The 26285-nt window shown below is 41.1% G+C and overlaps 1 protein-coding gene and 1 pseudogene across 2 annotated transcripts in view; both read right to left on the bottom strand.

Annotated features, from left to right (window-relative positions):
- Positions 1 to 26285, bottom strand: part of TANGO6 (transport and golgi organization 6 homolog) — a 178537-nt gene that overhangs the window by 89591 nt on the left and 62661 nt on the right. Inside the window, exons 13-14 of one of the 2 annotated variants that reach the window (XM_036834024.1) lie at positions 17406 to 17921; positions 15000 to 15057 (exon numbers count right to left, since the gene is read on the bottom strand). In XM_036834024.1, coding sequence (XP_036689919.1) covers positions 15000 to 15057; positions 17406 to 17921 — 574 coding nt within the window. The remainder of the gene's footprint in view (positions 1 to 14999; positions 15058 to 17405; positions 17922 to 26285) is intronic. The other variant, XM_036834025.1, reaches the window with a different exon arrangement.
- On the bottom strand, positions 20888 to 21280 carry LOC118885400 (annotated as a pseudogene).

The raw sequence follows: 26285 nt of genomic DNA, 5'->3' as shown, positions 1-26285 counted from the left end.
TATGGGTTATAAAACTTCCTTGATAGGTCAGGTAGATGGCCTAAGACAGTGATTTTTCAAATCCTTTGTTGTTGTTTTTAAAGCAGCAGAGCCTTGTTTTTACCATGGTATTTTTAGAGAAGGCTCAATGAAAGAGAGAAAAAAAAGAGCCTACCCAGTCCACCCCTTCTTCACTCATCTTCAGGGTCCTTCCTGTTTGCAGGCTCCTCCCCCTGGCACGGCATTGCTTCTTTGCTGTTCCCTCAGTCTGGATTACTGTTCCCTCCCTCCTTTACTAGGTTAATTCCTAATCATCTATTAGATCTCAGCTCACGGGTCACCTCCTCCTGCCCCTTTCTATCAGGTAAAACGTCCCTAACACAGGCTCTCATATCACTGTACCTTTCTTCACAGCACCTGTCAAAGCCACATTTCACATTTGTTTGTGTGACTTTTTGATTGGCATTTGTCCCCCTCCTCCTCCCTGCCTCGGACTATATATTCCAGAGTAGGTGGTCAATGAATATTTGTTCAGTGAATGAACATTTAAAACCATTAAGAAAAAAACCAATGGCCAAAAATATTTTACAAATCTTTCTGTCACTGTCTAAAGTCAGGTTACCAATAATGGAAAAGAGAAGTTGGACATAAAGTGTAAAAGTGCTTCTGAAACAGCCTTCTCCTATGGAAGAAAACTTTAGCAATCATGCCCTGGCAGGTGGACGGAAGAGATGACCTAATTAGGTCTTTAGTAGTGCAGTCTGTGATCTATTCCCTGATGCTCAGTTCATTCCCAACCTTCCAGCCTCCTCGGGGACAGCAGAGATGCCACAAGGTCAGGAAACAAAACCAAGTGTAAACGTCTAATGTAAAAATCTAAAAATGAGTTGCCCAAACTGTACACCATTTAAGTGCACTTTTCCACCACTGCCCAAGATCTCGACGTGACCACAGAGGGGGAAACTGATGCTTCAATCAGTTAAAAATGTTAAACCTATGATTCAGCAACAAAAGGAACTATGTCAGGATAAATAAAAAATATAATTGGGCTTATTAAGTGTGTGAACAGCTTTAAGAATCATCTTAATCACATCTGGTGAGATTAGGAATTTTAATTTGTATTTGAAATGAAGGGAAAGGTAAGCACTTTAGTTTGGGAGGGAAAAGCAAGAGCAGGGTGACCCTCCAGCTGTTGACTCAAAGTAGTTCCAGTAAAATGGACTGATTCCTTAGAGTAAAGGAATACTGTACTTAAAGGTAAGTCTAAAGAGGAACTTGCTATTTTAGTTGAGAGCTCTTTTGCTATTTTATCCTTCTTAACTTGTCTTCAAATTCCAACTTTACTAAAGAAAGGGTGGCTCCAGGGCAAAATTTAAATAGCTGTTCTGCAGGGAAGGTACTTACACCTTCTTAATAGCTTGTAAAGTAGACATGTAAGCAACTGACTTTTTATCCCAAGGTGTCTCATAACTGCCTTATAGGTAACGAATCCTGCCTTTGTGACGGCTAGCTTGCATGAATAGGAGGTAAAAAATCTGAAATGAGCCCTGGAAACCAAGAAATTAAGTACTTAATCGCTTAGCAGAAAATGTCAAGATCCACTGGTTCCGTGGCTTAATTTTACTGTCTGTAAGAGCAGAGGCCATGGTGATTTGAGACAGGTGGGAAAATAGACTGGAGAGAGTAGGTAAGTGCAGAGAGGTATAAGGCCTTGGCTCTGGAGTTGATGCCAGACTCCATCACTCACTGGTTGGCCTTTTACTGGTAACAACCTTTGAGCTTTGGTTTTTTTTTGTCTGAAAAATGGGGAGATAAAGATATTGACTCTTATAGGGTTGTGATGAGGAGTAAATGAATTAATGTAAGTTACATCTGATATGTGGCTGGTGCTCAATAAATCATGAATGAAAATACGAACAAAGGGAATAAAAGTAATAACCATCAACAAGCACGTTGCTTTCAAATCCAGGCAGCCCATCACCAAGACATTACTGGTGGGCTGGCAGCAAGCCGTTAAAGCCCTCCTAGAGCCCACACAGAAAGCTCAGATGCCTTGTCTTGGCATTTCGACAGCTTCTGCATTCCAGCCCAATCCCACTTCTCCCCTTCCTGCCCACTTTGTTCCACTAACAATTTGAACTGCTTACCTTACCTGTCTTTATACTTGCCCTGCTCTTGAACATCTTCCTACCTTCACTTTTCTTTCAGCCTCAGTCCCCTCACTCTATCTCCACATTCTAAATCCTGCCCGTCCTTATTCACAGTCCTAAGAGCTCCATGAAAAACTACTGTTCTGGTTTTCCTAAGTTTATTTTTTATTTCTAAAATATTTGCAAATGAAGCAACTGAGAAAGGATTAATCTCCAAAATATACAAGCAGCTCATGCAGCTCAATATCAAAGAAACAAACAACCCAATCCAAAAATGGGCAGAAGACCTAAAGTGACATTTCTCCAAAGAAGATATACAGATTGCCAACAAACACATGAAAGGATGCTCAACATCACTAATCATTAGAGAAATGCAAATCAAAACTACAAGGAGGTATCACCTCACACTGGTCAGAATGGCCATCATCAAAAAATCTACAAACAATAAATGCTAGAGAGAGTGTGGAGAAAAGGGAACCCTCTTGCACTGCTGGTGGGAATGTAAATTGATACAGCCACTGTGGGGAACAGTATGGTGGTTCCTTAAAAAACTAAAAATAGAACTAGCATATGACCCAGCTATCCCACTGCTGGGCATATACCCTGAGAAAACCACAATTCAAAAAGAGTCATGTAGGGCTTCCCTGGTGGCGCAGTGGTTGAGAATCTGCCTGCCAATGCAGGGGACACGGGTTCGAGCCCTGGTCTGGGAGGATCCCGCATGCCGCGGAGCAACTGGGCCCGTGAGCCACAGCTGCTGAGCCTGCGCGTCTGGAGCCTGTGCTCCGCAACGGGAGAGGGCGCGACAGTGAGAGGCCCGCGCACCGCGATGAAGAGTGGCCCCCGCTTGCCACAGCTGGAGAAAGCCCTCGTGCAGAAACGAAGACCCAACACAGCCAAAAATAAATAAATAAATTTAAAAAAAAAAAAAAAAAAAAAGAGTCATGTACCACAATGTTCATTGCAGCTCTATTTACAATAGCCAGGACATGGAAGCAACCTAAGCGTCCATCGACAGATGAATGGATAAAGAAGATGTGGCACGTATATACAACGGAATATTACTCAGCCATAAAAGGAAACGAAATTGAGTTATTTGTAGTGAAGTGGATGGACCTAGAGACTGTCATACAGAGTGAAGTAAGTCAGAAAGAGAAAAACAAACACCGTATGCTAACACGTATATATGGAATCTAAGAAAAAAAAAATGGTTCTGAAGAACCTGGGGCAGGACAGGAATAAAGATGCAGACGTAGAGAATGGACTTGAGGACACGGGGAGGGGGAGGGGTAAGCTGGGACGAAGTGAGAGAGTGGCATGGACATATATACACTACCAAATGCAAAACAGCTAGCTAGTGGGAAGCAGCCGCATAGCACAGGGAGATCAGCTCGGTGCCTTGTGACCACCTAGAAGGGTGGGATAGGGAGGGTGGGAGGGAGACGCAAGAGGGAGGAGATATGGGGATATATGTATATGTATAACTGATTCACTTTGTTATACAGCAGAAACTAACACGCCATTGTAAAGCAATTATACTCCAATAAAGATGTTAAAAAAAAATTAATCAGGAGAGGGAAGAAGTGCCTCCTGTTGAAAACAGCACTTTGGATCTGATGTAGACAATACAACGCTTCTACCAAAAATTTCAGAGATCCAGATTTTGGGGCCTTCATGTTGATCTTTGCTACTGCCTCCTCTGGACTCCCTCAATACTTTCATGCAGTTTTATTGTAGTGCTTTTCATTATCTTATAATTATCTATGTGACCATCTCTACAATGTATTAGTGTCTTAAGAGAGGAATATGTGATTTACTTTTGTATCTCCCAAACCTAGCACAGAGCCTGGAATAGCTGGTGGCACTAGAGGTGTGTTTGTTAAATGAAGCAATGAATGGATGAAAGAGAATTAATAAACTATTAACACTGAAAAAAAAAAGTATATAAGTCAGTGATCTTTAGTATATTACAAGGTTGTGCAATGACCACCACTATCTAATTCCACAATGTTTCATCATCTCCCCAAAGAAACCTCATATCCATTATCAGTCACTCCCCATTCCCCTTTCCTCCCATTCTCTGGGAACCACAAATCTGCCTTCTATCTCTATGGATTTGCCTATTCTGGACATTTCATATAAAATGCGGCCTTTTGTGTATGGCTCCTTTCATTTACCATATTTTGAACGTTCATCCACTTTGCACCATGAATCAGTACTTCATTCTCTTTCCTAAGTAATTTTTTCTTTTGGCTGTGTTGGGTCTTCGTTGCTGCATGTGGGCTTTCTCTAGTTGCGGCAAGCGGGGGCTACTCTTCGTTGCGTTGTGTGGGCTTCTCATTGCAGTGGCTTCTCTTGTTGCGGAGCACAGGCTCTAGGCATGCAGGCTTCAGTAGTTGTGGCACGTGGGCTCAGTAGTTGTGGCTCATGGGCTCTAGAGCACAGGCTCAGTAGTTGTGGTTCACGGGCTTAGCTGCTCCATGGCATGTGGGATCTTCCCGGACCAGGGCTCGAACCCATGTCCCCTGCATTGGCAGGCGGATTCTTAACCACTGCGCCACCAGGAGAGTCCACTTCATTCTTTTTTATCACTAAATAATATTCCACTGCATAGATATGCCATATTTCATTTATCCATTCATCAGGTGGTAGCTACTTAGGTTGCTTCTACTGTGAATGAAAAATACTGCCTGCCCTATCAGTAAACAAAGGATGTTGCAGCCATCAAGCCATCACACTACAGCCGCCCTGATGGAGAGCCCTGGGGAACAGAGGATAGAAACAGGAAGCCCGCCATCTAGCAGTTAACTGCTGCAGCCACCCCAGCTGCAGCCACCCCTGACGGTGCACCCTGAGGAGACTCAGGACGAGAAAGCACAGGATGCTGGCCCCAGACAGCTGAGGTGCACATCAAGGGAATGATTTCAGTGAGCCCAGACTCTTGCATCTTCCTATACATAGAAAAGCACTAAATTCCGTAACTTGACATATCTGGTTTTCTTTAATTAACAGTAATCTTTTGATGTTCCAACTACCTGCTCTTTGTTGCAAAAACTCCTATTTATCCTGGCTCTTCCCTTACCTCTTCAGAGCAATCTCTCAGAGTTATCTGAGATGCTGTGTCCCAGGCTTGGAGTCCTCAGAAAGTCCAGCAAATAAAACATAATTCTTAACTTTTAGGTTGTGCATTTTTTTCAGTCGACACTACTTTTTGGCTATTATGAATAATGCTACTATGAGTATTCACATATAAGCTTTTGTGTGGATATATGTTTTCATTTCTCTTGGGTATATATCTAGGAGTGGAACTGGTGGATCATACAGTAACTGTGTTTAACCTTCTGAGAACTGCCAGACTGTTTTGCAAAAGAGCTGTACCATTTTATGTTTCTACCAGCAGTGTATGACGGTTCCATTTCTACACAGCCTCATAATTTGTATTATTTTAAAGTAAGTAATTTTAGGGCTTCCCTGGTGGTGCAGTGGTTAAGAATCTGCCTGCCAATGCAGGCGACACGGGTTCAAGCCTTGGTCCTGGAAGATCCCACATGCCGCAGAGCAACTAAGCCCGCGATCCACAACTACTGAGCCCACGTGCCACAGCTACTGAAACCTACGCGCCTAGAGCCAATGCTCCACAACAAGAGAAGCCACCGCACTGCAAGGAAGAGTAGCACCCGCTCGCTGCAACGAAGACCCAACGCAGCCTAAAATAAATAAATAAAAAATTTAAAAATTAAAAAAAAGTGTATCCTTTAAAAAACAAAATGTAATTTATTGGCATCAGAAATGTAACAAATATCAAAAATTCTATACAGAAAGCTACATGTTTTCCTAATCCACAACCTCAGTAAACTGCATAAATCCCAAGATTGTTCTGAGGGCTCTTTCCTGATACTCCTAAAATGATGCTGATGTCTCCAGTGCTGAAACAATAATGACCAGCAGTGGGAAGAAGGACAGACAGTGTGAAGTAACATACTTATTCCACTAATGGAAGATGAGTTTCAAAGATACACACATTGATTGCTTAAAAAATAATACTGTGCTCATTTGCTAAATGAGTAAAACCACACACACGTCAAATCAAGCAAACGAGATCAGCATATTATTAAGCTATAGGAAGAGTTCCTTTGTAGTGAAACCATTTCTCATAGACAGGCTTGGTTCTATACCTTAGACCATCTGAAAACTCAGCCCTGTGCTTTGGAAACAGGAACAACTATTTTAGGATTAATTATTTTTCCCTGTGGCAAGAGCATAGTCTTCAGAGCTGGATAGACTTAAGATTCAAAATCATGGTATTGACACTTGGTATCTGTGTCACTTTGGGCCAGTTCCTTAACCTCTTTGAGCCTCAGTTCCCTCACCTGTAAGACAAGGATAAAAATTCCTAACTTGTAGAATTACTATGACCGGCACACAATAATAAGTGGTGACTTCTACAATACTTATTTCCATTTCTCTTATATGGCAATTATCCTGGGAAATCTTAGAAAGGGAAAATAACTAAACCTGAAGTAGTCAGTTATCTTTTACTTGCAGGTAAAAGTACTAAATTGCTAAATATTCTGATGTAAATCTGAGTGTATCAATCTTCAATTGATAGAGGAAACCAGTGGACAGATATTTCAAAAATGAGCTCAGGGGCTTCCCTGGTGGCGCAGTGGTTGAGAGTCCGACACGTGTTCAAGCCCTGGTCCAAGAAGATCTCGCATGCCGCGGAGCAACTAGGCCCGTGCACCACAGCTGCTGAGCCTGAGCTCTAGAGCCCGCGAGCCACAACTATTGAGCCTGCGTGCCACAACTGCTGAGGCCCACGTGCCTAGAGCCCGTGCTCCGCAACAAGAGAAGCCACCGCAATGAGAGGCCCACGCACCGCAACAAAGAGTAGCCCCCGCTTGCCTCAGCTAGAGGAGGCCTGTGCGCAGCAACAAAGACCCAACACAGCCAAAAATAAAAATAAATAAAATAAATTTATTAAAAAAAAAAGAGCTCATGTAAAACACAAGTATTCTGGGCTTTAAAATACAATCTCTGACTTGGAGAAGGGGAGGAGGCATAATATATTTCACTTGGGCTGTAGTTAAGATAAGGTACAGTGGACTGGGAATCCCTGAGATATGGGTCTGGTCCCAGTTCCTCCACTCTCCCAACTTTTATGGCTGTAGGCAAGTCAATTCTTCATTTATAAAAAAATTATATCTGCTTTTATTATATTTCAAGATTGTTGACAGAATCAAAGCTTTATAGATGATTAAGCATTTTTCACTTTTAATAAATATTGATAATCATAATCATAATATGTTTTCTATCTTTAAAAGCACAACAATAGGAGCAAATTCTATCATTATTTGAAAAGTTCTAGAGTAACCAAGTGTATTGGAGAGGAGGGGGCAAGATTTGAAGGTCAACAACAAGGTTCAAATTACTTGCTATGTAATCTTGGAAAGGGGGCTTAACCTATGTAAGTCTCAGAATTTTTAGCTATAGAAAGAGGATATCTCTCATCACACCTAAAAATTAACTCAAAATGGATCACAGACTTAAACGTTAAGAGCCAAAACAATAAAACTCTTGGAACTAAACACAGAAGTAAATCTCCATTATCTTGGGTTAGGCAATGATTTCTTAGAAATGACACCAAAAGTGAAAGTAATAAGAGAGGAAACTGATAAGCTGGACTTCATCAAAAGTAAGAAGTTTAGGGGACTTCCCTGATGGCCCAGTGGGTGGGACTCCACGCTCCCAATGGCAGGGGCCTGGGTTCGATCTCTGGTCAGGGAGCTGGATCCCACATGCAGCCACAACTGAGAGCCTGCATGCCACAACTAAAGATCTCTCATGACGCAACTAAGACCAGGCGCAGCCAAATAAATAATACATTTTTTAAAAAAAGAAAAAGAAAGTAAGAAGTTTAGTGCTTCAAATGACACCATTAGTAAGAGAAAAGACAACCCACTGAATGGCAGAAAATATCTCCAATCCGTATACTTGATAAAGTACATGTTTCCAGAATATATGAATTCTTACAACTAAATAATGAAAAGACAATCCAATTTAAAAATGGGCAAAGGAAAAAAATGGGCAAAGAATCTGAATAGACATCTTTCCAAAGAAGATACAGAAATGCAAAATAAGCTCATGAAAAAATGCTCAGCCTCATCAGCCATTAGAGAAGTACAAATCAAAATCACAATGAGATACCACTTCACACTTACTAATATGGCTATAATAAAAGGACAGACAATAACAAGTATTGGTCAGGATGTAGAGAAATTGAAACTCTCATACATTGCTCGTGGGAAAGTAAAATGGTGCAGCCACTTTGGAAAACAGTTTGACAGTTCCTCAAAGGGTTAAACATAGAATTACTATATGACCCAGTAATTCCATTCCCTCATGTATACCCAGGAGCAATGAAAACATATGTCCACACAAAAACTTGTACGTGAATACTCATTACAGTGCCCCTCATAACAGCTTAAAAGTAAAAACAACTCAAATGTCCATCAACTGATGAATGGATAAACAAAATGTGGTTAATCAATAGTACAATGGAATATTATTCAGCCATAAAAAGGAATGAGGTCCTGATACATGCTACAACATGGATGAACCTCACAAATGTTATGCTAAGTGAAAAGAACCAGACAAAAAAGTCCACACATTCTATATTATGGAAAGTCCAGAATAGGCAAATCCATAGAGACAAAAAGTAGATTAGTGGTTCCCAGGGGCATGGGGGAGTGAGGAATGGGAACTGACTGATAATGGATATAAGGTTTCTTTTTGAGATGATAAAAAGTTCTAAAATTAGATAGTGGTGATGGTTGCACAAATCTCTAAATGTACCAGAAACCACTGAATTGCACATTCTAAATGGGTGAATTTCAGGTGTGTAAATTAAATCTCAAATAAGAAGTTTAAAAAATGGCGATAATGTCTATTTCCCAGAACTACTTCAAGAATTTACTGAGCTAGCATATATGAGAGACATTCGCTAAATGCTCATTTGTTAATTAGGTGGTACAAGGTCTGGACACAAAAGAAATCTTCCCATTTCAAGGACATAAATGGAGATGATAAACTTCACAGGACTACATTCCAAATTTCAATGCCCGATCCAATTAGATGGTCCTTCAGGGGATAGAATTATTTTCAGTTAATGGTTGCCCAACTTAGTTTATTTGAAGTAGAAATCTGAGAATGGATAGGGAGTTCAGTCTCTGACAAGTTAAGACTTGTAACCCTGCTCAGTTTGAAACTCTGTAAAAACAATTTCACCTTGTATCTACTTTCCTCCCTTCCAGGCCTTTTGCCTTCCCTCCCCTTGGCTCTTTTGCCAGAAATGAAAACTCTTGTGTGGAAGGAAAAGGGTAGAAGAGTTAGTGCAATTTGTTCAAGCATGTCAAGATGTCTAGATTCTCTTCACTACACACACTGGCATACTTTCCCCTCCCATGCTTGGCTCAGAGCTTAGGGTTTCTTTTCTTTTTGCCACAAGCCTAGTAGTTTCGTCCAAAGATTCTTTTGACACCGATGGGGATCACTTGGATCCCCGAAATGCAGCTATCACTGGTGTTGCTTTCAAAATGTTCTTTAAATAATTAAAAGTGACTGCGAGGACACACAAGCAGATGCACACTAAGATAAATAACTTGGCTATAATATCTTATTTGAAGATCATGTATTTATTTATCACATTCATTACTGAACATCTATTTTAAGACTGAAATGTGAAAAATGCCCCAAACGTCAAATATACATTATGGGACTCTTTTTTTTTAAATTTTTTAATTAATTTATTAATTTATTAATTTATTTTTGGCTGCGTTGGGTCTTCATTGCTGCACATGGGCTTTCTATAGTTGCGACAAGCAGGGGCTACTCTTTGTTGTGGTGCGCGGGTTTCTCATTGTGGTTGCTTCTCTTGTTGCGGAGCACGGGCTCTAGAGCGCGGGGGCTTCAGTAGTTGTGGCACGTGGGCTCAGTAGTTGTGGCACGCGGGCTCAGTAGTTGTGGCACGCGGGCTCAGTAGTTGTGGCTCGTGGGCTCTAGAGACCAGGCTCAGCAGTTGTGGCGCACGGGCTTAGTTGCTCCACAGCATATGGGATCTTCCTGGACCAGGGCTCAAACCCGTGTCCCCTGCACTGGCAGGCAGATTCTTAACCACTGCGCCACCAGGGAAGTCCCCATTATGGGACTCTTAAGGACATACTTGAAATCCTATTTTGGAGAAGAGAAAGACTTCCACTTTTTATCTTATACACTTTCTTGCCATTTAAATGTTTTTAAAACAATAAGAATGTATTAACTTGTATAATGATGATGATGATAAAACAATGAGAAAAAGAGTATACAAGAAGTCTAAAAAGGAGAGACACTTAAAGGACACAGTCTAAGATTAAGTGTTCTATTTATAAACTCTGGATTGTAACTGGAACTCAGCAACTTGTATAAAATTCTCTGCCGGAAGAAGCTGCTATTGAGTGTCTGGGAGCAGCTGCTATGAGAACTAAATCAACCATCACTTTCTCAGTAGGACTAAAAAGAGATGCAGTATTTCATAAAATTAAATTTTAACTCACAGGGAATTTGGTTCTCAGATTGTTGTGATGTACAGATAATAGTACATCAGACATTCCTGTATCAGGCATCAATAAATATCTGTTGAATGAATGAACTTATTTAATTCCCCTCTGCTCTGTGCCTTGACTGCAAACAAAGTTGGTGAGAAATTACAAAAGAGATCCAAAATAACAAATAAAGCAAGCAAAGGATACCTTGTAGCTTTTACATGGAAACATTCAGTCAGCCTAGAAGAGTAAGACTTTATACACACACTTACTCATACTCCCCAAAACTAATGCTACTCAAACCACAGCCAAGCCCCCTTGTACTACAGGACATTTACACATGGGCTGGTCTTGTCTGACTGTCTGACTGGACATCCAGAATGGCTTGGCTCTGGAGTTTTATGCCTGGGCAAATGAAATTGGCAATGCAGGTGGGAAAATTCAGCTCTTTCCTTTCTTAATGGGAAATTCACCTAAGGCCTTGGCCTTTAAGTGCATGTTACAAACACCAAAAACATCAATTAATTCAAACTTGTCTGCCATGGGGAGCAGAGAACAGAAATTAGACCTCTACCTCCCATGTTCTTCATCCCCAAATTAGCTACTAACTGATTAGCACACCAATTAAAAGTAGTAAAAACAAACACAAAACCAACAGTTGTGATTTTTATAGCAGACCCTAGAGGCTAATGAGCTCAGTGGGTTAATCAGCTAAGAGACTTATTCCAAACAGCAATGTTGCTGTATGAGAATGACACACCACCGCTTCCTGAAAATCTTGTGCAAAAAAAAAAATTAAAAAATCAGTGAGAAACATCTCCTTGACAGTATTACAGTCTCCTGGAAAAAAGTACAGGATGACTTGTTTTCTGACTTATTATCAGCACTTTAGGTTCTTGCCTCATTGATTTATTTGATTTCCATAAGTGCCACTCATTGTCATGTGGCTTCCTGAGCCCCATCGAGCCCTTAGGCTTATCTCAATTCTTGGTCTCTGTGACCTCTCAGCTGCCAGTAATCACTTTCTCTCTCGACATGCTCCACTCTTCTGCTCTGGCCTGGCTGTCCTTTTATCTCTGTGACTGGTTATTTTGTCTCCTTTGAAGAATGTCTTCGTGTTTTTTAACTAAGTCATGAAACTCACTGTGAAAGTGTTTTGTACTATATAGTAGGTGCACAATAAATGTTTGTTGAGTAAAGAATGAATTCCAAGGCTCAGGCCTTCATTGCTGTACACCTTCCCCTCTGAACTCTCTCTTAAGTTTCAACTTCCAGGTCTGCAGAGAGGATACCCAAACTACACCAAGAAATAAGTAGCCAGTAAGGAGCTGCATGTGCCTTTGTGCTCACAGAGAACCTTGCCTGAAGGACTGCATTACTGGCTTCAATTCTTCACCCCTCCCTGCATCCATGTCCTTTGCTCCGTGACTTGGCAGTTTGTCCCACTAAAGGGACAGAGTATATTTCTCCATCCCTTGACTTTTGGGTTGGGCCACATGACTTGCTTTAGCCATCAGAATGAGGCAGAAGCGATAGGTTGTCAGTTCCAAGCTTAGGCCCGAAGAGGCCTCTCGAGTTTATTCTTGCTCTCATACACTTCCGCCATCACCACACGAATGCGCCCTGGGAGGCCCTGGACCAGGGACGATCAGGAACAGGTGCAGCAGAGCTACTGCAGCCCACCGACCTGCAGGGAGCGGCAGGGCTGCCCAGCCCAGACCAGGTCAGCTGAACCCCATTTGTCTACAGATTCATGAGTGATAATATATGATAATAAATAAATAAGACTGGGTGTTGCAGTAATCTATCATGTAGCAGGAACTACCTGACAGAATCGACCTACTCAAGCTTTAGCTCTGAGAAGTTACACATATCACCACATTATTACCTGCAATCTAACAATAGAAATAGTAGTGATATGATGATGATGATAACATTAAAACCATAATAGCTAACATATCGAACACTTAATATGTACTAAGCACTTTCAAGATATTAACTCATGTAATGTTAGCCCCCTTTATAAACTTTTAATGATAGAATAGTTTTAGACTTATGGATTTATTGAGAAGATGCACAGAGGGTTCCCATATACTGCATACCCAGTTGCCCCTATTATTAAGTTTTACATTAGCATGGTACATTATCACAATTAATGAACTAATACTGACATTTCATTATCAACTAAAGTCCATAATTTACTCAGATTCTCTTAGTTTTTCCCTAGTGTCCTTTTTCTGTTCCAGGATCCTATCTACCATATTATATTTAATCTCCTTAATCTCTGACAGTTTTATCCCTCTCCTCCTCATTAGATTTTTTTTTAACATCTTTATTGGAGTATAATTACTTTACATTATTGTGTTAGTTTCTGCTTTATAACAAAGTGAATCAGCTATACATATACATATATCCCCATATCCCGTCCCTCTTGTGTCTCCTTCCCACCCTCCCTAACCCACCCCTCTAGGTGGTCACAAAGCACCAAGCTGATCTCCCTGTGCTATGCAGCAGCTTCCCATTAGCTATCTGTTTTACATTTGGTAGTGTATATATGTCAATGCCACGCTCTCACTTTGTCCCAGCTTATCCTCATTAAATTTTATTTTATTATTTTTTTGGTGATAGCTTTATTGAGATACAATTCACATACCATAAAATTCACCAATTTAAAATATACAATTCAATAGTTCCTAGCATACTGATAGAGCTGTACAAACATCACCACAATCAATTTTAGAATGTTTTCATCACCCCACAAGGAAACCCTGTACCCTTTAGCTATCACCTCCCAAACCTTTCCCCTTTCTCCCTAGCCCTAGACAACTACTCATCTACTTTCTGTCTCCATAAATTTACCTATTCTGGACATTTCATATAAAGAAACCATACAATATGTGGTTTTTTTTGTGACTGGCTTCTTTCACCTATAATGTTTTCAAGGTTAATCCATGCTGTAACATGTCTCAGTACTTCATTATTACTTTTGGCTGAATAATATTCCATTGTATGTATATACCACATTTTGTCTATCCATTCATCAAATGGTGGACATTTGGATTGTTTCCACCTTTTGGCTATTATGAACATTCATGTACAAGTTTCTGTGTGGAATGTGTTTTCATTTCTCATGGGTGAATACTTAGAACTGCTGGGTCAAGTGACAACTCTACATTTATCTTTTCAAGGAACTGCCAGATCGTTTTCTAAAGCAGCTGTACCATTTTACATTCCTATTTAGCTCCCTTTTTACAGGTAAGAAATTGAAGCCCAGAGGGATTAAGTAATTTGCCAAAGTCCACACAGCTGAGAAGCAGGGGACGGGGTGGCGCATCCCGGTGACCCACCCCCAGCCCCTGAGAACTATACGGCACTGATGGAGCCAAGAGAAACTGTGACTTAATTCTGCCTTCTCACCGTGTCTGCTTCGTACCCTTTTGGGAAGGGTGCCTGCTTCTTACCCCTTTCCATGAGGCCTCTCTCTGAGAGGAGAAATCCTCTGAGGATTTGAAATCCACAAATTAATGGAGATGAGAACAACAAAGAATCACAAAAGAGAAATAAAGTTATTGCAAAAAATGTTTTGATGACGAAATATTATATATTCTGAGATTCTTTTAGCTTAAAGACAGAGCAGGGCTTCCCTGGTGGCGCAGTGTTAGGAGTCCACCTGCCAATGCAGGGGACACGGGTTCAAGCCCCGGTCTGGGAAGATCCCACGGGTCGCGGAGCAGCTGGGCCCGTGTGCCACAACTACTGAGCCCTCACACCTAGAGCCCGTGCTCCCAACGGGAGAGGCCATCACAATGAGAGGCCCGCGCACTGCAATGAAGAGTGGCCCCTGCTCACTTCAACTAGAGAGGGCCCGTGTGCAGCAATGAAGACCCAACACAGCCAAAAATAAATAAATAAATAAATAAATAAAAAGACAGAACAAAGGTGCACAGTGACAGTAGTCAGGTTCCTAAAAGGCCAACATAATGAGAGCTCATGTGTGAGCCATTCTTTACCTCCCTGAATTAGAGGAAATGGGATTTAATCTATAGAATGATAAGTAAACATAAATAAAGGCTTCCTTATCATTATGAGATACTGAAACTCTCTAGGACCCCTTTAGGAACTCTCTAGGAATATTATTATCATGACTGAAATCAAGTCCTAGCTAGGAGACAGGAAGAGGGACAAAATGTCCAACAGTCTGTGGCTCTAGGAATTTAGAGATTTTGTGCAAACATACATGATATAATCTTTGGTCCACAAACTCAAAGTCCTTTAACCAGGACTAACTTACCCTGAATAGCAGACAGATATATAAAGGTGTCTTCATGCTCCAAGTTCTCCAAGAATATCTGGAACCACAGAACACAGTAGTGATATGATTCACAAACAGCAAGCAAGATTTAAGAGACCCTTAGAGCAGCCTCAAAAAGATAAATTCTTTTCTTCCTCTTTGTTATAGCGAGATATCGGTCTGACCTTAGAATCTTGTGAGGAAAACAGTATATACGTTTGAAGTCCCATTGTTACAACAGCTAAAAGAGGGTAGCGATTATAGGGGAGATACTTCTTGAAGTTGTTGAGTATACACCAAGAATAGGCATGGAAGCCAAAATCTGGAAGAACAATCCTCAACATTTTTTCCACTACAGCCCAAAGTAGATAGCCCATTCTTAGATATGACATGACAGACTACAGGCCCTGACACACAGAGGCCAGGTTTGGGGTTATGTCCAATTAATGGAACACCTGCTATAATTTGATCCTTTTCTCTTGCACTCAGAAAGTGTATGGAAATTCAAGTGCCAAGACGGAGATGTTATTATTGGGATAACCTTGAATCTGTTCTATTTTTAAAAATCTTTTGCAAATTTCAGCACTTCAACTGACATCAGTAACAAATTACTCTCAACACATCTCATAATTTAGGAACCCACCAGGGCACGTCAACCGCAGTGGGTACTGCTTATCTAGAAGATATGACAGTTGACATGTTAGGCTTAGGCCCTAACACAAGGGCCAGAGGAAGACAGTGGCCATATGCCCATGTCCCTCCTGCTTGGTATCTAGAAGATGGGGGGTGTCTTTCCATATATAGTGATGTGTCCTTTACAGGAACAGCAATTCTTGATATCAACTTGATACTGCTGGTCTCCACATCTGTGGCATGTTAGGGAGAGCCCAAGATTAGTTAAGTTGGGAAAATGGCCAGGTTGGAAGGGGTGGAAATCATGTATGGAGTAAGAGAAGCTTAATCCAGGGTAGTAGCCACGGGAATGAAGAGGAACAGACAGATTTGAAAGACTTCTTGAAAAAAGAATTGACAGGACTTGATGACCAATTATGTATAGCAGATGAAAGTTAAGTTACCTAAAGAAAACTCCAAAGATGTTCATAGCATTAACCATCTAAATAGGTGTGTGAAGGCATATTTTTAATGATTACTCAAAGGAGATATATAATTTGAGGTTTTCAGCAACATTTCAATGACAGCAAATCCTTGGCACATTTCTGTGCCTCAGTTTTCTCATCTATAAAATGAGGATAATGTTAATATTTTGGTCGTTGCCAGGATTAGAGATAATGTCTGAAAGGCATAGGGCCTGGCTCAATAAACAGAAGTTATCATTACACTACTGGTTCTAATACTTCAGTGACTAAAAATAAATGTTTTCAATCAGAATTATAATTCTTAGTCTAATGGCTAGAGTATATGGAAAAGATAATAGTAATATAATAATAATACTAAACCTTTATTGGGTGCTCATTATGTGCCTGCCACTATAATTCGTGCTTTACATGGATTATTTTATTTACGTATTTATTTGTTTAGGCTGTGCGTTGCGGCTTGCGGGATCTTAGTTCCCTGATCAGAGACTGAACTCGGGGCCCTGGCAGTGAAAGCGCCAAGTCCTAGCCACTGGATGCCAGGGAATCCCCAAATTATTTTATTTTAAATCTTTCAACATAAAATGCGTCCAGTTACAACTAACTATCCTCACTTTACAGATGTAAAAATTGAGGCTCAGAAAGTTTAAGTGACTTTGTCCAAGAAAATGATCTGTAATTTGATCAGTCGTCTCTAGACCCTTGGCTCTTAATCTCTAACCCATACTGAAGTCAGGACAATTTCCACAAAAGGGAAAAGATCCCCAACTAAGCATATACAGTCTCCCACATAAATCTACGATATAAAGAACAGCCTTTTCACTGTGATGGAGGGAAAGTGGGGAGGGGACCCAGTTCTGTCCAAAGCCCCTCTGAAAGGGACCCAGAAAAAACAGGTGGCTTATCTTGGCTGGTCACAGTGTTGAAAGTGGCCTTATCTACCAGAAAAGGAATTTGCTCTGGGAATTTGCTCAGGGTCTTCTTTCATTGGCTCAAACGTTACTAGTTTGTGAAGCCATGTCAAGATCTACTTCCTCCAGATTTCAACTCTCTCCTTCTCCTGACTGTCCACAGGGTTTCTTGGCTGTAAAAGTTCACCCTGCTCGTGTTCAACTGAGTCTCATGTGTATCTAAGTCTTTCCTGTGTCTGAGTCTTGCTTCCATAGAACAATCACAATTTCCGCAAGGGTGGCCTAGGACAGTGCTTGATACAAGTCAAGGCTCCTGGAAAGTGGTCTCACCGTGCGTGTGTGTGTGTGTGTGTGTGTGTGTGCGCGTGTGCGCGTATGCGTGTGTGTGGTGTTCTACTCACCTTGAGAAGCTTCTCCTGCATCTCAAGGGCTTTTGGTTCTCTCTGCTCTATCCAGCGAGAAAGAGTTCTCAGGGCAGCAGCCCGTGTTGGAATTTGAGGATCATAAGCTGATAAAAGAGCTTCCTGGAGCTGTTCTGTGGTTATGCTTCCTGATTTCTGGTTTGTAGTGATGCTGGGCTCACGGACTTCCTGAGGAACGAGTGGAGCATTAGGTGTCAGGCTTGTTTGGTTGGATGTGCAATGGCTTCCCTGTTGTTCAAGGTGGTTATAAGACACATTGCTGTATCTTTCATAACTGGTTTGTTGCTGCTCTTCCCTTTTCCCTTCTGGATCCTTTTTGTTCAGGGTACTCTGGGCAGCCACACTGACAGCCTCAGTGGAAAAGGCTCCATGGGTAGAGATGGTGATGCGGAGATCAACAGCGAGTTCCTGGATGACAGGGTCAGGGTATGTGTTGGAGACCTTCTCCAACAGAGGCAGCAATTGCTTCAGAATGGCAAATTCACTTGACTTCAACTACAAAATGAAATGAAAAATGCCAAATCCAAATTAACATAGCGGATGTTAATATGACCTGAGCACAAGGCAACAGATCCTGAGAAAAAGGGGTAGGAACGAAACCTTGTTCCTGGTGTAATCAGCATATAGCCTGAGTCTGGTACTCTAATACTATGGTCGAATAATTACAGCTAACATTTATTGAATACTTACCTTGTGCAGGTACTTTTCTAAGTTAAAAAACATATCAGTAATGCAAATTATTACTCTTTTCTTCCCTCCCCACTCCCCCCACATATTATTAGTCTTAATTTTTACAATCTGATGGGCAAAACATGGCTGATTATTTTAATTTGCATTAACCAGACTAACAGTGCTGTTAAGCATTCTTCCATGTTTATTAACTGTCTGCATTTCTTCTTCTGTGAATAGCCTCTTTTCATCCTTTGTACCCACTTACATCTTAGACTGTTTGTCTCTTACAGCTATTCTTACCATATTTTAATACTCAGTCGTATGGTGAAATTCTTTTATATTTTGATTTTTATTGTATTACTGTATTTTTTAATTTCATGTCCCTTTTGCCATAAAAAGATGAGTCCATATTAGCAAAGTACTTAGTGCCTGATACACAGTAAGTGCTATGTGTATGTTTTAAAAATAAATACAATAAACAAAAAATACACATACATGTTCATGGCCCTATGATCTAGTTACTATTATTATTTATATTTTAAATGGGGGGAGGAACTTCCGTGGTGGCACAGTGGTTAAGAATCTGCCTGCAGGGGACATGGGTTCAATTCCTGGTCCAGGAAGATCCCACATGCCACGGAGCAACTAAGCCTATGCTCCACAATTACTAAGCCTCCGCTCTAGAGCCCGCGAGCCACAACTGCTGAGCTCACACGCCACAACTACTGAAGCCCACGTGCCTAGAGCCCGTGCTCCGCAACGAGAAGTTACTGCCATGAGACGCCTGCGCACTGCAACGAAGAGCAGACCCTGCTCTCTGCAACTAGAGAAGGCCCGTGCGCAGCAACAAAGACCCAACGCAGGAGAGAGAGAGGGAGAAAGGGATGGGTAAACAGGGGAGAAACTGAGGCACAGAACAGTTAGGTAACATGTCTAAGGTCACACAACTAGAAGATGGTAAGATGTGAACTCAACAAGTCTGGCTCCTGCAGGGGGGATGCATTCAATCCCTGGTCCGGGAACGAAGGTCCACATGCCACACAGTGCAGCCAAAAAATAAAAAATAAATTTAAAAAGCATAAAAATATATATACTTGGGAATTCCCTGGCAGTCCACAGGACTCTGAACTTCCACTGCCGTGGGCCCAGGTTCAATCCCTGCCCGGGGAACTAAGATCTTGCAAGCCGCATAGTGCAGCCAAAAAAAAAATAGCAAACAAGTCTGGCTCTAGAGTCCACACTCTTACCTAAACCTTACACAGTCTCACTTGAATGAATAAAGCTCTTCTTATAAAGTGGCTGGTTAGCATACAAGGGCATCGTAGGTCTGGAAGGGAATGGGATGGTAACTGACAGAAGGGAATTTCTCCTAGAAAACGGGAGTGAAAACTACGTAAGATCTTATTCTCTCCAGAAGATCTGTTCTAATCATGCCTTACTAGGGAAGGTGCACAAGAGGTCAGTGAAGAAACAAGAATCAGTGGTGATCCTTTTCTGTTTGAGAATACTGGAAAAACTGTCATATGAAGCTTCATGAAGCCCTGATCATTTGAAAACCTTGCATGCCTTAAATCCTTTTTAGAACAAGGCAGGGTATTTATTACTTACTCATTCATGCACTTCATTATCCAACCAACCAATCAATTAACCAACTGTTTTCATAGGACCTATGTAATATTCTCATGTTATACTTCCACAGAATTGTTACTGTTCATTTTCTCTATCACTTTCCTCCCAAGTAAATGAAAACTTGAGGTATATGTCAGGTTTGTACCTGTAGAATTTCACCATAAAAATATGTCACCTAAGAAAAGAGTCAATTTTATCAAGAATCTATGTGGAACTGGAAAAGACATTTTAGAATAATTATGCAAGTGTTATCATTATGCTAGACTTCGTTCAATGCCTCTGTAGTATCATGGACCTTTGTTTTTTCTTTAAGCATCTGAAATGGGAATATCTACTTATATCTATAGTGTATGTAAAAAATATGCACTTTTTTTATGTACATATGTATATAAAAGTGTATGTATAAAAGTATCTTCTTTTTCATTTCCTTTTTTTTTCTTTCATAATTGAGATTTTACTGGTTGTTTTGAGGATCAGTACACAGACATTTCAATTTGTACACAGTTCTCAACATACATACCAAAAATCTAAATAATCATGTAGTTGTGATTCTTTTCTGAACAGTTATTCCAGTGACTTTCCAGCTTAAAATTTGGACGCAAATTTTCCTTCACAGGATATCAAGTACCAATATCTTCAAATATTGATATGCTGTTACATCGTAAGTCCCACTAATTCACAATTTAATATCATATACACTACATACTCAAATTGTCAATCATTCACAACACATTAACAGTTACTAGAAGAACTGGACTACCACGACCAAAGATGTTAACAGAGTGCACAAAATTCTGCCGAGGAGAGCCAAGATCAAGGGGTGAATGGTTTGCTTTAGGAAACAATTCTACCAAAAACAACATGGGAAGAGAAGTAATTTAAAGTGTTTAAGACATTAAATGCAAAACTGACTCCAAACTGCCATTTAGTATGCTTTGTACTATAGGATAGAAAAGCTACCCTCCATCTGTGGAATGTTAAGCTGACACCCAAGACAATCAAAGCCTCCCATACTCAATATCCCACTATTTTCTGGTTGTACCAAAAAATAAACAACCAGCAAATGATCTCACCTCTGAAAGAAAAGCATTTACCACTTAAAAAATGGGATGAGGTGGGATTCCCTCCTTTTTATAAATCTTCCTAGAGCTACTAAAAAACTTGCATTTACAAAATAGTTGATAAAAATATTCCTCTGGATTGTACAAGAAGGGAGACAGGGACCACTGACAGGACCAGGTGTCTGATATTAATCAGACGGCTTCTTTCTCTCCTGCTTCATCAGAAGCTGGGCTCTCCTCGTTTTCAGTTTCTTCATTTTCTGCACGTAAGTCTTCTTTAGTCTCTTGGTCAGCCACTTCAGCCTGTTTTCCCTTTGCTCCCCTTTTCCCTTTTGTTTGCACTTTTTTGTCTGAAGATTTATCCTTTCCTGCCGCCTTTTTTGGTTTCATTTCCACTTTTGCAGGAGTCGGTTTAGCTGACAGCCTCGCCTATCTCCTCTTGGGCTCCTCCTTCGCCGCCCCCTCGGCGGAGCTGACCTTCCTCTTGGGCATCGTGACGCGGGGCGGGCGCGTGCCGGGCACATGCCGGGTGCCTGCGGGCTGCGGCGCGCCTGAGAGCCTTCGCGAAGCCGGGCTGCCGGGCCGCTGCCGCTCCTCCCGCCGCCCCTTCTTTCTCATTTCTGTTACAACAATTTCTTCTTAAAAAGATACAAATAGACCAATGGCACAGAATAGACAGCCCAGAGATAGACCTACACAAATATAGTCAACGAATTTTTTTTTTTTTGAAGGATCTCAAAGATTATTTAGTCTGACCTCAGGACTTCCCTGGTGGTGCAGTGGTTAAGACTCTGCGCTCCCAATGCAGGGGGCCCAGGTTCCATCCCTGGTCCGGAAACTAGATCCCACATGCATGCTGCAACTAAGAGTTGCATGCCACAACTAAGGAGCCCACCTGCCACAACTAAGGAGCCTGTGAGCCACAACTAAGGAGCCCAACTCCTGCAACTAAGGAGCCTGCCTGCTGCAACTAAGATTCAGTGCAGTCAAATAAATAAATAAATAAAACCTAAAAAAAAAAAAAAAAAAAAAAAAAAAAAAGGTTATTTAGTCTGACCTCACCATTTACAGGCAACCCAGAAAGGGAAACTGTTTAGCTCCAGAAACTGAGAAATGGCAGAGCTGGGCATGACCCCCTGACTCTCATTCCACTGCTCTTTCTCCGACATAGCTAATTTTCCTGATCTCAGACAAGGATGACATTTCTTAGCTAGAGTCTGTTGATGGTTGTTAGAGCAACCGGTGGACAAAGTTAATTATCCAAGGAAATATTCTTTATAGCAGGCTTTATTCTCCTCTCAGCAAATATTGTGCCCAAATGAGTGCTTTCAAGTTGATGGCCCTTGGCACCCTCTTGCCTTCTAATAATTGCCTTATAAATTAATTCCTTATAAATTGCCTTTTGATGCACTGAGTGCCTGGGTAGACGCTGAGCACTGTGCAGAACTTTGCAACAATGAGACGCAATGCCTAAAACTGCAAAGAAGGATGCTTTGGACTGGTCCCCAGGGGACCTGGATTCCAACTCCCTGATCCTGCCACTAACTCCCTGTGGCACCTTGACAGGGTATTTCCATCCTCTGAACCTCAGTTTTCAAATCTGCAAATTAAGGCTGAACTCCTTCCCAATTTCGGTTCTGTGAGATGAACTGGGATTCTGGAATGCCCACCTGACAAGAACAGGAAGTTGCACCCAGATTTATTTTCTTAACTCAGATGTCACTCATAACTCAGATAGTCAACTGATCTTTGACAAAGGAGCAAAGGCAATACAATGGAGAAAAGACCAACTTTTCAGCAAATGGTGCTGGAACAACTGGACATTCACATGCAAAAAAAATGAATCTAGACACAGACCTTACACTATCACAAAAATTGACTCAAAATGGATCATAGACCTAAATGTAAAATGCAAGACTATAAAATTCCTACAAGATAACATAAGACAGAAAATTTAGATGACCTCAGGTATGGTGATGGCTTTTTTAGGTGAAATACCAAAAAAGTCCATGAAAGAAATAATTGATAAGCTGGACTTCATTAAAATTAAAAACTTCTGCTCTGCAAAAGACAATGTCAAGAGAAAGAGATGACAAGCCACAGACTAGGAGAAAGTATCTGCAAAAGACACGTTTGATTATTGACAATTATCTAAAATATACAAAGAATTCTTGGGACTTCCCTGGTGGCACAGCGGTTAAGAATCCACCTGCCAATGCTGGGGACACAGGTTCGATCCCCAGTCTGGGAAGATCCCACATGCCGCAGAGCAACTGAGCCCGTGCGCCACAACTACTGAGCCTGCGCTCTAGAGCCCGCGAGCCACAACTATTGAGCCCACGTGACACAACTACTGAAGCCTGCACGCCTGGAGCCCATGCTCTGCAACAAGAGAAGCCCCTGCAATGAGAAGCCCACACACTGCAACAAACAGTAGCCCCCGCTCGCCGCAACTAGAAAAGATCAGTGGTTGCCAGAGGTTAGGGGGAGGGAGGGATGAATAGGCAGAGGATTTTGGGGTTAGTGCAACTATTAGGTACAGCACTATAATGGTTGATACCTGTCATTATACATTTGTCAAAACCCATAGTACACAGCACCAGCAGTGAACCCTAATGTAAACCACAGAGTGTGGGTGATGATGATGTGTCAATGTAGGTTCATTGATTCTACAAATGTACCACTCTGGGGCTGGATGTTGACAGTGGGAGAGGCTGTGAGTGTGTGGGGGCAGGGAGTGTGTAAGAAATCTCTGTACCTCTTGCTCCATTTTGCAGTGCACCTAAAACTGCTCTAAAATATAAAGTCTGTTTTTAAAAAAACCCAACCATCTTTTCTCCCTGTTTTCAAACTTCTTAGTCATTGTGGGATTCACCTTATTCAACTAGGTAACTTCTCTAATCACCATGGGCAGGTAGGTGGATTCTGAGTCTAATAGTTTCTAAGGCAATGAAAGTTATGTATTCCTTCAGCTTCATAAGCCTACAGATTTCCCACTGTAAGAATAATCAGGGAAATCTAAGACTACAGGTGCCAACTATTTGCTTATAAATGTTCAAAAAAATTTCTGAGGTATAAAGTAATATTCACTTAACTGGCAGATGACAAAACTGAAGCACTAAGTATTAATTATTTTTCAAGGGTCACCAAGGACCACTATCAAAATTGAGAAGTGACCATAAAGCCCTCATTGCTCCTCCTGTCACTGCTTGTCAGCACAGATCTCACATCCAGACCTCAGAATTCTGTGTAAAAGCCCCGAGGCCTGAAGGAGCAACCCACAAGTGAGTGACAGATTCCTTTATCTGGCTGCCTCGCTCCCAGAGTTTCTGGAATGCTTCAGGAACAGAATGAGCAGTGTTATGTCAGCTCACATCCGTGATTTCTTTCAGGGTGTCAGGAGTGGAACAGTTAGATGGTGAGTTGTTATAAATTTCTGCAAGTTCTCAAATTTAAAAACTGGGAGTTGGGGCTTCCCTGGTGGCGCAGTGGTTGAGAATCCGCCTGCCGATGCAGGGGACACAGGTTTGAGCCCTGGTCTGGGAAGATCCCACATGCTGCGGAGACAACTAAGCCCACGAGCCACAACTACTGAGCCCGTGTGCCACAGCTACTAAAGCCCGAGCACCTACAGCCCACGCTCCGCGACAATAGGAGCCACCACAATGAGAAGCCCGCGCACTGCAACAAAGAGTAGCCCGCCCTCGCCGCAACTAGAGAAAGCCTGTGTGCAGCAATGAAGACCCAACGCAGCCAAAAATAAATAAATTAAAAAAAACAAAAACAAAAACAAAAAAACCTGGGAGTTGGACCAGCTGGGTGGTGGGAGAGAGTGTGTCTTCGCAGGGAAGCAGAGGAGAACTCGAGTGACAGCCAGAGGAGGGCATGTGTACACTGAAAAAGCCCCACATGAGACTTTACAAAGCTTCCCTGCGGAGGCATACACACCCTCATTCTGCCTTACCCTGCTGCAGTGAGAATCACTATTTTGGAAGAATCCAAGAGTCTCTTCCAGCAATAAAATGCTGACCTAAAAATTCCTAATTCTGAAAAACATTTACATTTATTTTGTGTTCTCCCTTCTGTATATCACCTATGTTTCTTCAGATATTTAGCTGAGCAGCTTATATGTCTGGGTCCTTATATACAATGTCACTGAATTTATTTTACAAGTGGTACTTTTACTTTCGTTTGAAGTCAGCACGTAGTATGCTCTGTTTCATAATGAGCCATATATAAAGATACAAGATATAGAAATATAAATCTTTTTTTAAAATTAAGAATTCATCAGATTAATCACAACCACTAGAAGGTAAACTCCATGAGGGAAAAGAGACACTTGATAAATAGTTCTTGAATGAGTTCATTCTATGATACTCTCAGAAAAAGTGGCATGAGATCTCAAGATTTGTGTTCGAAGTCCCAGCCCCACCAAGATCAGGTCTGTTCCACGCAGCAGTGCTTCAGAGGACACTATGGGCCCTGGAACATCATGCAGAAACTGCTTCCTGAGGGGACAGGCAAGTTACCAACATCATACTTTTACTGGTGACCGATCCTGACATTTAGAAAATAAGTTTGGAAATATGGTTGTCTAGTTAGCAGTCTTAAACCTACACTTTCTCCAAATCAACTCCTCTTCCTAGACACTAGTTCTAATAATCATCTTAATTACCTAAATTAGAAAGGAAAGAAAGAAGAGTTCAAATTCTGTTAGATCCTGTTTCATTAGTTAAAACAATGAATCCTAATCAGGGATAGGTATTGAATACAATGTAATCTTCTAGACTCTGAAGCAACAACCTAGCCAATGATCATCTGAAAACATAATTCAGAATTGTGACTTTTTTTTTAATACCAAGACAGAAAACCTAGCATTACTATAGAAGCCACTTATAAATCCTTGAATCAAATGGAAAAAAAAATAATAGATCTAGGGCAAAAGTATAGGAGTGACGTGTTTATGTTCACTTTAAGTGCAAAGTCAGAGGAATCAAGATATAATCAGTGAGTCAGGATGGCTCATGGAAGGGCAGGGACAGGTAAAGGATGTACATTTGCATCAGTCAGATGAGTCTCTGTTAGAATATGACTAATTTACATAGCCAGCCCCCCAACAATGGGCTTCTCGAATAGGAAATGGAGATTTCTGTGTTCTATTTTCCATTTGGGATATGGTTTGAATTTCTAAGTGTTAAATAAGAAAAAAGAAAAGCAGAAAAAAAAAAAGCACACTCTCAACTATGGAAATAAAGACTATTCAAATCAATATTCTACCAGAAAAACACAAATCAATCAGGTCAACTAAATCCAATAACAGTACAACTTAAGAAAAACTATTCCATTGGGGAACTTCTCCTTGACAGTTCTAACAGCAGGACTATAATATGACCCTAGCAACTGAACCAACAATGTTTTTTTCAAACTACATGGGAAATATAAAATTAGGAGTGCTAAGTAAATCTACCAAGAAATGGGTTTCACAACAGGCCCCAAT

The sequence above is a fragment of the Balaenoptera musculus genome, chromosome 19, assembly GCF_009873245.2.
Source record: "Balaenoptera musculus isolate JJ_BM4_2016_0621 chromosome 19, mBalMus1.pri.v3, whole genome shotgun sequence".
Classification (NCBI taxonomy): Eukaryota; Metazoa; Chordata; class Mammalia; order Artiodactyla; family Balaenopteridae; genus Balaenoptera; species Balaenoptera musculus.
Note: the sequence above shows the minus strand (reverse complement) of the source record. Positions and strands in the feature narration are given on the sequence as shown.